Source organism: Primulina huaijiensis, unplaced genomic scaffold (assembly GCF_012295235.1).
Source record: "Primulina huaijiensis isolate GDHJ02 unplaced genomic scaffold, ASM1229523v2 scaffold29509, whole genome shotgun sequence".
Taxonomy (NCBI): domain Eukaryota; kingdom Viridiplantae; phylum Streptophyta; class Magnoliopsida; order Lamiales; family Gesneriaceae; genus Primulina; species Primulina huaijiensis.
This window is the reverse complement of record NW_027357014.1, coordinates 306043-322048: the sequence shown is the minus strand read 5'-3', so window position 1 is coordinate 322048 and position 16006 is coordinate 306043. Positions and strand designations below refer to the sequence as shown.

The following is a 16006-nucleotide window of genomic DNA, read 5'->3' as shown; positions in this document are numbered from 1 at the left end:
GGAAGAGGCAAGTATAATGATGAGCGACGCAGTCGAAGTCGGTCTGATGGAAGGTATTTCTTCATTGTTACCTTTATTTATCTTGAGTTGTACTGTTTGCTCATAAATTTATATTCTGATGATGATAGTCCTGGTGCATCCCCTGTTCGTCGCAGTCCTAGTCCTCGGCAAAGCCCATCTCCACGGAGATCTCTGTCTAGGGATGTAAGTCCAGATGCTAAGAATCACAAAGAACGATCAGCCACCCCAAAGAGTGTGTCTCCTCGTATTCTACGTGATGGTTCTCGAAGCCCATCTCCTGGTTCTGAAGCTGATGTGAGTGTTGGAACCCACTTGAATCATTAGCTTGGTTGGAATTTTTTTTGACAATGCTTTGTTGAATCTTGTTCCAGGAATAAAAGAGTTGGTGTTGCTCGATGCGATAATGACTTGATACAACTTTTGCAGCAAATGTATTGGTCCTCTTGGATAAATTGGATATTTCTATGTAGTGGTTGCTATTAGTGATGTCCTCAAGATTACTTTGAAGGTTGAATTCTTCTTCACTGTCATGAAATCCTGTGTCATGTTTGATGGTCTTTGCACCTTGGTATGGTTGCTACCTAAACAGTGTCTGCTTTTGTTTCCCTTTGCTATTTATAGTGTTGCATGAAGTTTGTGGAATTTTCCTTTTTAGTATTTATTCAACTCTCTGCAATTAGCTTTTGTGTTGTTTATCCTGGATATGGATCATTGAACATTTGACTCATGTGTAAACTTTACTGGCCTTCTATAGTTGTGCTCGTGAGAAGTAGTTGCTGCTGATTGACGAGATGATGCAGCAGCTATTGATGCTGTGTTTAGATGATGCAGTAGCTGTCGATGCTGATTTTACTTTGCTGTCGATTGTTTTAATTTCTTGCTGGTGACGAACAGGTGTCTAAACAAACTTTTTTCAATGCCATGTTTGGTAAGGTTAATATACCCACCTAGTTTTGAAGCACGTTAAATTCTGAATTTGGCCCGGGACCATCGTAAATTTTTGCTTGCTTATGATTTTGGGAATTAAAGAGAGTTCTGTAAGTATCATGTAGCTGAGGCTATTGCCATAGATCCTTTATATACTGACAAAATATCAACCCCCCAGGCGTTCGTTTTTGTCACCTATACTCGAGGATTGTGGTAAGATGTTAACTGATTTCCCCCATTGCTGGTGCTCTATTTGGATTTTGTTTGTTGCTAAGAAATGGCACACAGCTGTAATCTGATATTAGTTGTGTTATATCACAGCATGAGATCGCGGCTGTAGCTGTGAAGTGATACCCGATATTCTTGTAGATTGTTGTAGATCAGTTTTTGTCGCTGTGTTGCAGCTCAATGCATGGAAATGCTTAATTCGTATGTGTTCCAATAGCTAGTATTGATGTCGAATTGAAGTTTGATTGCTGTCTTCTCAAATCTGTTTTTCCATTGTTTTACTTGCATTCATTAACAGTTTCATTCCACCAGTCCCTAGTTCGTAATGTATATATTACACGTTAGCTCTTGGGAGGGGTATTAATGTTGTATCTGGAACATGTTTCAATTTTTTCAAGATAATCTCGAGTTTAGTTGATTTAGCGGTGATCTTCAAATGAGTTGATGTAATTTGGCCACGGATTACTTATTTCCCAAAATATTTCTACATTCAATTTTTTATCAACCCAGTCATTTATTTTTGCCTCTGGGGTGTTGATGAATCGTGTCAATGCACTTTATCGGATTCGGTATAGTTCGGGAAAGTAAGCCCCGTCAAACTTTATTCCCCCCACTTAAAAAAATGCAACTCGAGTTATCTGGATTTAAATAGGTTTATGCTACCTATGATTTTTTTTTAAAAAAATGTCGGTCAGTGCCACATTTTCATTCTCTCTTTATCAATCCTTGTAGAAAGACATGTCTGTGGGTTGAATTTTTTTTAGAAAGAAAAAATCTACCCGTGGGTTTGATGTCATTTTGTTCAAAATTTATACGATCGGGAATATACACAATTTTGGAACTTAATTTGGGCCGTCGCCGTGTACGTGGTGGAGCGCGCATCCTCTACTCTAACGTTGAATGTTTTGTTACAAACCAGAAAAGAAAATGATCAAGGAGACAGGGAGTCGGCAAGATCACAATTTTAATTTAATTTTTTATGATGTACTTTGACTTTAATTTATCTGAAAAGAGGGAAGGAATTGATCGTGGCAAATGATGACATTTGTAGGGGCCTCTCCTAATGAAATTATGTTTGTGTGGACTTATAAGTTTCAATTATTGGCCTCAATCATCTACTGTAGTTCAACTTTACGATATTTTAGAATTTCTCCAATCAAAAACATTTTTTTTTATTTTTTTCCTGTCATAGCAATGAATTGTTTTAATTAAGCCATATAATTGTTAGCAGTTATATCCTTTATATTCAGGCATCCCATAAAATACGTATTTAATATGTTATGATTTAGATTTATATATAATTTTTATTTATTAAGTCATATAATTTCTAGCAGCTATGATTTCATTTATTAAGCCATATTACTTATTTTAAATAATCATTTACATATTGTAAATGTATGTATTTAATATAAAATAAGAATAAAAACAATAAATAAATAGGTAATAAGTCCCACAAATAATAATGAATGTCATCAATGAAAGGTGGGATGGATAACAATCAAAATCCGAGATAATTCGGAGTATTTCTCCTATATCTGAGCGTTTCCGGATCTCTTCCCACACAACCAAAGCATCACTCAGCCGATAAAAAAAAATGTCGACACTGTGTGTGCCAGCACAAGTTCCCTCTGTAGCCGAGGACTGTGAACAACTCCACAAAGCATTTTCAGGTCAGCTGTTGATCAATCCAGATTCGTGTTGCGTGTTTGTGTTCTTTTCTTGTATTATAATGGTGTTATGGGATTAGTTTGATCACTTGTGTGACTGATCCCGATGCGATTATATATGTATTGGGTAAAGATGTAAGAATTCCTGGTAATTTTTTTGTCTAAATCCTTTTGATCAGTGACCGGAGCTTCGGCGGATGGAACCGTCAGAATTTTTTGCATTTTATTCATCATTCTTGAGTTTTGATCCAAATTGTCATTGGGTCTTACTCGACTCTCTCAAACGCTTGTTTAGTTAGTTGATCCGTCCGTCTTCGAAGCAGTATATCAATCTACAATTGAGATTGTCAAGGAAGAAAATGGAAAGCTGTTTCTTTTTGTTACTAATACAAAATATCATATTGCTTATCGTGGAATTAGATCCGTTACTCCGAAGATTTTGATAGATCTTGAGTTTTAATCTAATAATAATTACCCTGTTTTGGACCATGTCTTTAATTGTTTCATTCGAGGAGGTACGAAAGAAACTTATATTTTGACATTAGTACGAAGAAAGTGGATGTGGCGGATCAAACATCCTAGTTAGTCATTCTATTATATCAGTAAGGTATAATTTTATCGCTGTCCTGTCTTTGTACTAATGTAATTTCATTGTCTTTACTTGGCCGGACTTTCAGGATGGGGTACCAACGAGGAGTTGATCATATCCATTTTGGGCCACAGAAATGCGGCACAACGCAAGCTGATTCGACAAGTTTATGCAGAGACTTATGGAGAAGATTTGCTCAAATCCTTGGATAAAGAACTATCAAATGATTTTGAGGTCAACTGACCATGTTTTTTATATTGTTTTTGTTATCATTTGTGTTATGGGTTCGACTGCAGGTGGATCAGGAGTAAAACTTGGGATGGACCATGAAAAACCTACGCCATAAGCATCTTCCACCTACAACATATTTGGTCATGCGTTCATCAGTTGGGGACCTTCCATGATACCCTCCTCAGAAATTAATAAAACTCGATGATCAGTCATCATGGAAATACTGAGACTATAGTTACTTATTTTTGTCATGGACCCAGTGTCATGCTTCTTATTTAATTTATTTTCGAAATGTATATGCCAGAGGGTTGTGTTGCTCTGGACACTTGACCCTTCAGAGCGAGATGCATATATTGCTAATGAGGCTACAAAGAAGTGGACATCGAGTAATCAAGTTCTCGTGGAGATAGCATGTGCAAGATCACCAAAAGAATTGCTTCTAGTTAGGGATGCTTATCATGCTCGTTTTAAAAAGTCACTTGAGGAAGATGTTGCTTATCACACTACTGGAGACTTCCGAAAGGTAGAAAAAGAAAGAACAATGAACTATTTCATGCTAAATTTGACCATTTTTATGAGTATATTGTAGCTTTAAACCCTTCACTTTGTTATCATCTTTAAGGATGCTTATGCTGGTTCTTTTGGATAATTTTGTTTAAGCCTTGCGCTACGTCTATGTTTATCTAGTAGCACTGTTATAGTATAGTCACTCTAGTTCTTTAACCTAATTCTTTTATCAGAAACCACCATGGATCTGTATGGGTCTATTTTAATCACTGGTTAAAGAATAGCTATTTAAAATATGTTGATTTCTTTCAGCTTTTGGTCCCCTTAGTGAGCTCCTATCGCTATTGTGGAGATGATGTGGACTTGACTCTAGCCAAAAAAGAAGCTAAAATTCTACATGAGAAAATCTCAGAGAAGGCTTACTGTGATGATGATCTCATCAGGATATTGGCCACGAGGAGCAAAGCACAAATCAGTGCAACACTAAATCAGTACAAAAACCAATATGGAAATTATATAAACAAGGTATGAATGCATATGCACAGTCCTCAAGCTTAAATATTTATTCCTTTTACCTGTATATATTATTATCTCTGAATTTTGAAGTAGTGGGTATTTGACGGATAAAGATTGTAACACTACACAAGATTTTCACCATATAAGTTTTTCGAGATAAATATTGTTCATATGCACAACTTGACTGAACCACGGTAGGAGCATATCAAAGATGCATAATCATCGAGATAATATCAGATTTGAAACTGTAGTTTGTTGTTTGATTTCTGTCGATTATGTTAACAGGACTTGAAAGCCGATCCTAAAGACGAGTACCTCTCCATTCTGAGAGCCACGGTGAAGTGTTTGGATTACCCCGAGAAGTATTTTGAAAAGGTTATCCGGCTTGCGATCAATAGGCGTGGAACGGACGAAGGAGGCTTAACCAGAGTAGTTGTCACGAGGGCTGAAGTTGACCTGAAACTTGTGAAAGATGAATATCACAGGAGAACTAGCGTGCCTCTGGATCGAGCCATTGCTAAGGATACTGGAGGAAACTACGAGGATATGCTTCTGGCCCTCATCGGACATGGTGAAGCTTGAGTCTAAATAATCTACCCATTTGGCGTTTTGAGCTAAATAAATAAATAAACAATCTTAAATCATCTTGATAGAATTTGGTTGTGTTTGTGAGGTGTGTTTTAGTTGTTCTACTGCGTCCGAATTGAGAATTGCTTAGCATGAGGCTGTGACTCTTGGATCTCTCTTTATGTATTAAATAAAATTTTTATGTATATTATATATTAATATTATGTTGTGTGTTACAACTGACGCCTATTTTTTAAAAATTAATTTCTATCTGCTATAATTTCTGGTTCACTGATGATAAGCAGAATTTCAAGAATTGTTCCCACTGACTATGTGCCTCCAGCATTTCTCAACCCACGCCTGAGGACAAGCATAACCAGATCAATCTTAACACGTTTCAGATTTTTGCACATTAGTATATATAATAATAACGGAACAAAACATAATTATTTCAGTCTTTGGCATCTTCAAGTCAGATTCTTAAAATATACTGTAATCATGGGAAAAGTGGGTGTCGGCAACAACCTATCAGCTGCTGTGTTGCTCCCGAGTCAAAGTGGGTGCGACTCGATACGGCGCTGTCCCAATGTGGTGAAGCCATTTCTTTCCATTCCGGAAACCCTTCGCTCCCTTCGTCTTTCTCAGCCAAAAGTTCGAGCATCATTCATTAATCATTTCCTATGTCGAAGCTAAACCCGTAACTTTCATTCATCCATTCATGCAAATATCTCGTATACATTTTGTTAAATTATTGGGCTTTAATTGATGTTCGCAAATATGGAAATTTAGTTCAACTGTTGAAAATAATTGTGGGATAAAATGCATTAACAACTTACATTTTGCTTGAATGCATGAACTCCTATCTGTTTAATTTGAATAGTTAATTAGGGAACTTTAATTGAAATTCGGCCAATGTTGACCTAAAATTTCTTCTTCTTCTTTTTTTGGTTTTCGGTTTGAAACAATTTACTAACATCACTGTGAATATCGAGTTATATACTTATTTATCAAACGTCCACATTTTTTATCCGGAGTTTGTGCTTTTGAATTTAGGAGCCTGTTATGGATGAGACAAAGCTGAACTTGCGCGATAAGATTTTATCTTGTCCCATTTGCTACGATCCAGTAATTTGGTATAGCCAACCTGGATTATCTTTGTAGGTGATATGCAGCTTGACCGTTGATCGTTTATATATATATATTTGCTAATGATTATATTATCCATCGTTCAGGCTTACTGATAGGAATTTGCAATCTGAATGCATCTTGCAGGGAGTCTTTAGCTCATCGTAGTTTGCAGTGCCGAAGATGCAGGAAGTCGTATTCTGGCAACGAGTCGCACATTGACTTGACAGTAACTGGTGGCAACAAAGTGTATGGCGAATCTATGGCAGCCTCTACCGAGCTTTTCAGGTAACTGATATTCTTGGAATCATGACGTGTGTAATTGTGGTGTTTCGTTGTAACATTATATTTCACTAACTCGTTCTGTGTTGTTTGTTCATAAACACCTATTATTTTGTGAAACTAAAATGACGTTGATCTTTTGTATCTTTCTGATCATCTGCTCAGAGATAAACAAACCATCAATTGACTTAAAGGCTAGCTGTTGGATGCTTGGATCTGATACATGCGCGAACGCTTGCATTAGCTCGTTTATAAATTTGCTAACATGTGCGGATAAAATTCACTTTACAGAATGTTTTCTCAATTATGGATGAACGCTTGATTCAAGCAGGTTTCCCTCGGTGTCATTTGTCTATGAGAGAAGGTGGCGACAAAGTTTTTCTATATTGGGAGGTTTTCCAGGCCCAGCGAAGGAGGTAATTGACGATCCTACCACAACTTCTGTTAATGAATTCTTGTACTTATTTCGCGTAATGGATTTGACTGCAGTTTGAATTGATCAAAATTTACCTGAAGCCAGTCTTGGGTGGAAATATTATTTATGCAAGTTGCGGAAGTGGGATGTTTTCTGGACTTTTTGCCAAGAGCGGCCTATTTTCCCTTGTTGTTGGCTTGGACTTTTCCGAGACTATGTTAAAAGAATGCTATGGATTCATTAAGCAAGAAGACAATTTTCCTGACGAGTATGTTCCTTTTACATAAATACTTGAATAATTTGCTTTCGACAGTTCTTGCACCTGCATCTGAAGTTTGATTATAGAAATGTTTGTTTTTCAAATTGGTTTCTCATAGGAACTTAATCCTGGTTAGATCTGATATCTCGAGGCTTCCATTTGCTTCCCATACGGTGGATGCTATGCATGCCGGTGCTGCTTTACGCTGCTGGCCTTCACCGTCAGCAGCGGTAAGAAATAAGAATACCTCAATCTTAACAAGTCCCATTCTGTCTGCATGTGTCCCGCTGATTGACAGCCATTGTGACTGATACTTTGAAATAAACTTTTGGTTTGATTAAATCTTCTGAACGTGTCCACAAAAATTTGATAGATCTACTATAAGGGCAGAATGGTTTCCCAAAATCTCGTCTGTTTATTTCTAGCTTTGTGCTGGCAATTCTTCTTCTTCTTCTTCATATCTTTATAACATGAGAGGAGGGAATTTCGTGGAATCTTGGGATTAAGCCAAAGGTTAAGGCTATCTCCATCGAACAGTTATGAAACTCGTTGAATTAATGTGTGGAAACTTTTAAAAGACGCGTAGAAGTAAATACAATGGTGACTAACATGAACATGGACATCTGCACTCCACATGTTCCTGATATGTAAAAATTTCTGTCATTGCATAACAGGTTGCAGAAATAAGTCGCGTGGTAAGACCTGGAGGAATATTTGTCGCTACAACTTATATTCTAGATGCATGGTCTCCTCTCATATGCTCCTCTACGTAGACCAATACGTGAGGCATGTTTACTTGACGTTATCTATATACTGATGGAACTGTCGAAATGTTTCTATTTGAAATTTACCATCTTTCGAGCTCATTTTTTTTGCCACTGCAGACCCTTGCAGAAGTCACTGGCAGTCATGCGCGCATTTTTATCAGAGAAAGAACTCGAAGACCTCTGCACGTCTTGCGGGCTTACCGGTTTTACTTGCACCAGAAATAGAAGATTCGTAATGATCTCAGCCATGAAACCTGTTGAGTTATAGGTGAATCTGTGTCTTGCTAACCAATGTATTCTTCGAATCCATGACTCCTACGAGGTCCTGTTTATATACAAATAATAATAACAATAATTTTCGTTATACATCAAATTATATGATTAAAGAAAAGAATCTCAGTTAAAATTTACTTGAATATTTTATCCACCTTCAACAAAATTTTCTTTTAACAGAAGACAAGATGACTATATATTAGACAAAAGTTATAAAGCACATCATTTTTCTAAAACAAATGTTATTTTAGAAAAATAAATACATCCTTAATTATAAAATCTTATTATTATAATTGCCAAAACGACCATAATAATAATAAAAAAATAGTACAAATAGTAAATTTCCAGCACTTGTGATTTGTTGTTGAATTTAGAAGTTCTGTAGTTGACTTAATTTTAGCAATGATGGAGTTTTATTAATGATGCTCTATGTATTACAAGTTCCAGAATAATATATATGTCTGTCTAAACATGAAGATCTCACGAATTTTTATTTGTGAGACGGATCAAATCTCTCAATATTTACAATAAAAATTAATATTTTTAACATAAAAACAATAATTTTTTCATAAATAATCTAAATAAAATATTTGTGTCAAAAAATTGACAATGTAATTAAGGTAAATTATATTTGCTACAGAAAATCGCACGTCCTTATGGGTCGGCTCGCTAGTCCATTGAAAACAACAGTTATCCTGAAATATATTATATTATATTATATTATATATTATATTAAATTGAATTAAATATAATATCATCATTAATTAATTGTTTTAATCATATGAGGATATGCAATTTACAAGTTCCTAAACCCGAGCTTATTCCTTATTCAAGTTCAATGCATATATGGATGGATATGCTAGCTATATATTAGTTATCAAATAATTCAAAATTTTGTCTAATTTACGTTTACAAATAAAAATTCTCATTTTTAGTTTTCACGTTTCAAGTAAGTGTCTAATATTCCAAACAAACTCGAACTTTCCATTGTTAATCAAATATATTTAATTATTCTATTGTCCTTTAATCATATAATACACTAGATTTTTAAAACTTCAAAATATTTGCAAAGCACTAAAATCAATGCTTTTTTCGATATAAGAGCAAACATCATCAATATAAAAATTTCCCCAAATGTCCCAAAATGAATTATTCGTTGTAGTCGTAACTATGCCTAGAATTCCTTATTGGCTAAGGTATTAAAAGAACAAAGAAAACCCAAAAATGCATTATTCGTTTACACTAACATACGTATGATCCTAATCAAGTAAATTAATGTAACCTTGATAACTCCACATTAAAAATAAAAAAATTAAAATAAAATAAAAAGTCAATTTAAAGACAAATCCACGAAGCAACTCTACCTTACGAGTCCCGGAAGAAACACTTTCAAGACCAATTCAATTCTTGAAAACATTTCCCATTAATTAAATCTTCCCATCAAAAGGCATAAACTTTTCTTGAATCCCATCGTCATTCTTCACAGATTCACCGCTTCTCCATACTGTAATGTTACCGTCATTAATCTTCAAATCACCTGCTGCTGCAGCTGAAGTAATCTCTTGATTACGAAAATCACTAAGGTAATTACCAAAATCGATGGATCCACTGGCTTCGAATCGATGACCGTGGAGGGAAGGATTTAAGCTAGAATTATGATGATGGTGCAGGTTCAACAGAGCTTGGTCAGAATTAAGTAGAGGAGAATTGTTTGGATTATTTGAACTTATATCACCAAGAACAGCAGCAGAGTTGGTTTTGTTACTAGTGGTGACTATATTAGTTGTGGAAACTATAGCATCGATCATCGTGGCATTAAATATAGACGGAGAAGAAGAAGAGGAAGAGAACGGTGGTACGATATTCTGTGATATTGGGGGCCTGAGAGAATAAAGAGGGCCGAGTCCGTCAAAATGAGCGGCGGGCCTGAGAGCCGAGGCGCCCGAAAGAAGATTCATTCGACGAGGATATGGGGAACCCGGAAAGGGAGCCGTAGGGATCCCGGTAAATTCCTGCACCATTTGCCGAAAGTTGGTGGTATCAGTGGTTAGAACAGTAGTAGGAGCTCGACGCGAGGCCCGAGTCCTCTTTTTCGGGTTCTTGGTAACCTCGGGCTGCGAAGAGGGCAGCGCGGCGTTGGCTTGCGAGCTTGCCTGCAGGGACTGGTTTCTTAAGGTGTCAATACTATTGGCTTCAGATCTTAAGCCTGCAGGCCGAATCATACCATCAGTAATATTTATATTATTGTACTGAAAATTGGGAGTAGATGGTGGGTAGAGATCAAGATTTTGCGCAGATGCAATTGTATGAGAATTATTATAATAAGAAGCAAGATTTTGTTGAGGGAGAAACGGTGGGTGTGGACTCGAGGTTAATGAAGCAAAATTTGGTGGGTTTTTATTGTAGAAAGAAGAAATGGATTCGGAGCGGGAATCGTATTCTTCATCACTTCCACCACTGCTTGAGGATTGAATACTGCCACCACTGTTTCCAGAAGCCATCCAACAGTAGCACCCTTTTATCTTTAACAACCGAAAAAAAATAGATTTACGACAAATAGATCATGGTAAAATTAGCCAGCCAACAAAATAAATGCATGAAGGGTTCGAATCCCAAAGGGCAAACAAAAGTGATCACACATAATATCATGAACAGAAGGAAAGAAAACAAGAAGTCAAATATCAAAGATAATTTGGAGGAGGATAGAGGGTACTTGCCTTTTGCCCCTCGCAGTAGTAGGGTTTAAAAAAGAAACAGAAAAAGGAAGAAAGAAAGGAGGTGATACAAAAGAGTGATACATATGTATGTGAGAATCGGGAAGAAATCGAAGCAGAAGCTGGTAGTTGAGGATGATTATTATTAAAAAGATTGACGGTATAAATTTGGTGAATATGGTGAATATTGTGGGGTATATGGAGGCAGTGGAGGAGATGAAAGCCGCTGCGTTAGGTGGCGACGGGTCAAACTCAATAACGTACAACTCACACAGCCGCACACGCAAGAAAGTGAGAGAAGATGGTTGGCCTTTGTTTCAGTGTGAAACCAAGAAAACGATCCATGTAGTAAAACATAATTAATAATTGAAGGATTAGTTATTATAAAATATTGGTGGTTAGGTTAATAAACAAGCTTAATCAAGAAGCTTAGGCTAATTTATAAAGGCTAATTTATATATATATATCTATTATTATTATTATTATTATTTTTTTTTTATAAATATATGAGTTTGAATGGTGAATTATGAATTTACATTTATTAAATAATATTCATTAATACATGCTTTGTTTGTTTTGTTTTCATTTATTAATTAATGAATCTAAATTAAATTGAAGAAAAATAAAAATTTATCACATATATGAGTTTGGAGTGTGAATTTACATTTATGTTTTTTGTTTGTTTTTTTTTCTAGCTATTAATGACTTCTAAAATAAAATTACTATTATAAATATATGAGTTTGAATTGTGAATTTACATCTATCTCATTATCTTCATTAAATAATTTTCATTAATATATGATTTGTTTGTTATGTTTTCGTCTATTAATTAATTGAATCTATTACTATTATAAATATGAGTAAGTCTCTTGTGAGACGGTCTCTCGAATTTTATCTGTGAGACGGGTCAACCCTACCGATATTCACAATAAAAAGTAATACTGTTAGCATAAAAAATAATACTTTTTCATAGATGACTCAAATAAAAGATTCGACCTACGAAATTTATCCATAAGACCGTCTCACAAGATTTTTTGTGTATAAATATATGAGTTTGAATTGTGAATTACATCTATGTCTTTATCTTTCTTAAATAATATTCATTAATACATGTCACTTTGTTTGTTTTGTTTTCAACTATTAATTAATAGAATCTAAATTAAATTGAAGAAAAATAAAAAATTTAACATATATACGAGGTTGGATAAAGATGGTATCAAGTAGATATATTTCTAGGACGAGTTGATATTTTTTATTAATTAATGTTAATTCATTTAAAATAAATCGAAGAAAAATTAAGTATACAATCTTGTTCAAAATTTTATAGTTATCCAATTTTTTAGTAGATTTTATGTGAGACGGTTTCATGGATATATATTCCTGATACGGGTCGACCCAATCATTTCTATATGGAAAACAATCATCTTTGTTTGATTTCTTTTTTTCATTAATTAATGTATTTAAAATAAATCGAATATTCAAAATTTTATATTTATCTAATTTTTGGCTACGTGTTCTGTGAGCTGGTATAATGAATATATATCCCAAAGATATGTTGACCCATTACNAACCAACTCCATTTTTTAGGGTTAAAAAAGGTGCAGTTTCTCCATTGGCTGATCCCAATTTGATGTTTGACATGGCCCGTAGCCTGCAAGATTTATAAATATGACTTCCATTGTATAGACCTATCCCATTGAAACCCTTCGCTTTCATGATAACTTCTCTAGTGTTCGATGTGTTTTTTTCTGCGTTACATTGCAAATAACGTATCAAACACTTGCAACAATTAATAATGGCAAGAACTGCTGAATGTAGAGTGGAAAATGAGAAGGGTTGTGGTTTTCTGAGCTCAATCCTTAATTTAAGAAGCTTGAAACCAAGAAAATCAATCCTGGACTCCTCGGATTTTGCTAAACCTCCTTCAGGAAAACCCCTGATAAACCCGACACCTTTACAACATCAAGAAACCAGAGTTCCAAGTGCCACAAGAATCCAAATGCTGTCCCCCGGCGGTTTGTGCTCCCAAAGAACGTCGCAAGTAGTGAATTTATCCTACTATGAACAGATGAACAAAGAACCGGTTTTCACCTCAAGTGACTTGAGTCTCACCGTTTCTAGTGATCAGCCGAAATTCAATGCAAATGGAGGCATGTATCGGGCTTCCACAGGTAACGTCATGCTCATTGGCCATTTAGGTAACCTGAAGCGACATGCTGTAGAGAAGTCGTTAAATGGCGATAAAATGGTTACTAAGCATGTTATCAATGGTACTGTCATGAAGAAATCGGCACAAGCTAGCCATGGGTTCGGGAATGTAGTTAGAAGTTGCGCAAATAAAATGGATTCGGATGCTATGAAGTCCCTCGGAAATGACAAATATAAGAAAGGGCAGTTTGAAGAAGCATTGGCCTTATACAATCAAGCAATTGCTATTGATCCATGCAAGGCTTGCTATTATAGCAACAAGAGTGCCGCATTGATGGGATTAGGCCGCCTTTTAGAAGCCATCGTCGAGTGCAGAGAGGCGATAAGAATCGACCCTTTGTATCATAATGCACACTATCGTCTGGGGAAACTGTATTTGAGGTTATACATTTTATTGATATTTATTCAAAATATTTGAATGTTTTAATTTTTATAGCTTAACTCGCCCTTCGTGTTCAGATTGGGAGTAGCAGAGAAAGCTATCTGGCACTACAAGTCATCGGGACGGAAGGCTAGCTTCGAGGACTTCACTCAAGCCCAAGCTCTAAAGAGTTGTGTTGATAGGTGCAATGATGCTCTAAACACTTTATTAAATAATATTCATTAATACATGCTTTGTTTGTTTTGTTTTCATTTATTAATTAATGAATCTAAATTAAATTGAAGAAAAATAAAAATTTATCACATATATGAGTTTGGAGTGTGAATTTACATTTATGTTTTTTGTTTGTTTTTTTTTCTAGCTATTAATGACTTCTAAAATAAAATTACTATTATAAATATATGAGTTTGAATTGTGAATTTACATCTATCTCATTATCTTCATTAAATAATTTTCATTAATATATGATTTGTTTGTTATGTTTTCGTCTATTAATTAATTGAATCTATTACTATTATAAATATGAGTAAGTCTCTTGTGAGACGGTCTCTCGAATTTTATCTGTGAGACGGGTCAACCCTACCGATATTCACAATAAAAAGTAATACTGTTAGCATAAAAAATAATACTTTTTCATAGATGACTCAAATAAAAGATTCGACCTACGAAATTTATCCATAAGACCGTCTCACAAGATTTTTTGTGTATAAATATATGAGTTTGAATTGTGAATTACATCTATGTCTTTATCTTTCTTAAATAATATTCATTAATACATGTCACTTTGTTTGTTTTGTTTTCAACTATTAATTAATAGAATCTAAATTAAATTGAAGAAAAATAAAAAATTTAACATATATACGAGGTTGGATAAAGATGGTATCAAGTAGATATATTTCTAGGACGAGTTGATATTTTTTATTAATTAATGTTAATTCATTTAAAATAAATCGAAGAAAAATTAAGTATACAATCTTGTTCAAAATTTTATAGTTATCCAATTTTTTAGTAGATTTTATGTGAGACGGTTTCATGGATATATATTCCTGATACGGGTCGACCCAATCATTTCTATATGGAAAACAATCATCTTTGTTTGATTTCTTTTTTTCATTAATTAATGTATTTAAAATAAATCGAATATTCAAAATTTTATATTTATCTAATTTTTGGCTACGTGTTCTGTGAGCTGGTATAATGAATATATATCCCAAAGATATGTTGACCCATTACATTTTTGGAGTGAAAATCAATGTTTTTTCATGATTCGAGTCGGATATGATACATGTTTCGCAAAATTGACCAGTGAAACAACCTCACATGAGTTTTTGTATCAATTTTTACTTTTAACTGAGTAAATTAACATCCATGGATAACGTAAATTGTATGAATTTACATGTATGTTCTTATTTTCGTTAAATATTATTAATAAATATTTTTTTTTCAAGGTATTAATGAATTTTACAATAAATTAAAGAAAAATAAAATTTTATTTTGGAATAAAATTTATAGTCCATTTTTTTTAAAAAAATATATCTTTAATATGAAATTTAAAATAAGCGGCACAATGTCAGCAGTACGCACAAGAACTTCCTAAAAGTTCATCAATTTCAGTACTACTCTCATTAATGCACGCTTAATCCAACAAAACTGAATGATAGTGAAATATTAATATATTAGTTCACACGTTTATTGATTTTCAGGTCAAATGTTATATTTGTTATCAAAGACAAAATTTTTATTTCTTATAATTGTGATACACCGTGCAAAGCTATATACAAAGCTAATTGTGAACATAATGAGAATTACACTGACGTGGGTGTCAGTGGGCCAAACCTTAAAATTTTATGCATGACAAATCCAAATAATTGTTTGGTGCCATGAGAGAACACTTCAAAAGAATGAAAAAGAGCTTAAATTGATTTTATGTGTAATAATTACTCTTATATACATCAAAGTAATAGAAAATGAGGAATAAGAATAAATTCAAATTTTTTATGTGAAACAAATTAGTATTACATCTATAGTTACTTAAAATGATTTATAAGATTTTAAAATTTTTCTTATGTTTTTTTAAATATTTTTTTTGCTCGAAAAATAAAATTTTTTAAAAATATTACAATTATTTTCATGTTTTATGTTATGTCAAATTTCTTTCGATGAATATTTGTAAAACTAGTGTGTGTATAAAAGGCTTTTATCTTTCATATATATCCTGTAAAAAAATTATAATTGCCATAATTTGTAATTTCAAAATTTTAAGTTTGGCATATTGCACGGATAATATTATATATATATATATATATATATATATATATATATATAAAC

At 33.9% G+C, this 16006-nt stretch overlaps 3 protein-coding genes, 1 long non-coding RNA gene and 1 pseudogene across 4 annotated transcripts; 4 read left to right on the top strand and 1 right to left on the bottom strand.

Moving 5' to 3' along the window:
* On the top strand, positions 1-761 carry LOC140967888 (uncharacterized). The gene is made up of 3 exons (XR_012173658.1): positions 1-53; positions 129-315; positions 393-761. It is a non-coding gene; the product is annotated as an uncharacterized lncRNA (long non-coding RNA).
* Positions 762-2631: 1870 nt separating this feature from the next.
* Positions 2632-5472, top strand: LOC140967887 (annexin Gh1-like). The gene is made up of 5 exons (XM_073428657.1): positions 2632-2846; positions 3521-3666; positions 3968-4186; positions 4483-4695; positions 4972-5472. Exons 1-5 carry the CDS (start codon positions 2771-2773, stop codon positions 5266-5268), a joined length of 951 nt encoding a protein of 316 aa, XP_073284758.1. The 5' UTR covers positions 2632-2770; the 3' UTR covers positions 5269-5472.
* Positions 5473-5572: 100 nt separating this feature from the next.
* LOC140967886 (uncharacterized methyltransferase At1g78140, chloroplastic-like) lies at positions 5573-8369 on the top strand (annotated as a pseudogene).
* On the bottom strand, positions 8251-11441 carry LOC140967885 (uncharacterized). Its single transcript, XM_073428656.1, has 2 exons — positions 9739-11441; positions 8251-8426 (listed from the first exon to the last, which is right to left on the bottom strand). Exon 1 carries the CDS (start codon positions 10873-10875, stop codon positions 9802-9804), a length of 1074 nt encoding a protein of 357 aa, XP_073284757.1. The 5' UTR covers positions 10876-11441; the 3' UTR covers positions 8251-8426; positions 9739-9801.
* A 1298-nt stretch (positions 11442-12739) lies between these two features.
* On the top strand, positions 12740-13903 carry LOC140967876 (uncharacterized). The gene is made up of 2 exons (XM_073428649.1): positions 12740-13677; positions 13756-13903. Exons 1-2 carry the CDS (start codon positions 12884-12886, stop codon positions 13901-13903), a joined length of 942 nt encoding a protein of 313 aa, XP_073284750.1. The 5' UTR covers positions 12740-12883.
* The last annotated feature ends 2103 nt before the right edge of the window (positions 13904-16006 follow it).

Excerpts from the sequence above, each read along its gene's own strand:
- LOC140967887 (XM_073428657.1), top strand. The coding sequence starts at position 2,771 with ATGTCGACACTGTGTGTGCCAGCACAAGTTCCCTCTGTAGCCGAGGAC. Across the intron at positions 2,847-3,520 it reads ACTCCACAAAGCATTTTCAG|GATGGGGTACCAACGAGGAG; the intron begins GTCAGCTGTTGA and ends CCGGACTTTCAG. Across the intron at positions 3,667-3,967 it reads AACTATCAAATGATTTTGAG|AGGGTTGTGTTGCTCTGGAC; the intron begins GTCAACTGACCA and ends TGTATATGCCAG.
- LOC140967885 (XM_073428656.1), bottom strand. The coding sequence starts at position 10,875 with ATGGCTTCTGGAAACAGTGGTGGCAGTATTCAATCCTCAAGCAGTGGT.
- LOC140967876 (XM_073428649.1), top strand. The coding sequence starts at position 12,884 with ATGGCAAGAACTGCTGAATGTAGAGTGGAAAATGAGAAGGGTTGTGGT. Across the intron at positions 13,678-13,755 it reads CTGGGGAAACTGTATTTGAG|ATTGGGAGTAGCAGAGAAAG; the intron begins GTTATACATTTT and ends CTTCGTGTTCAG.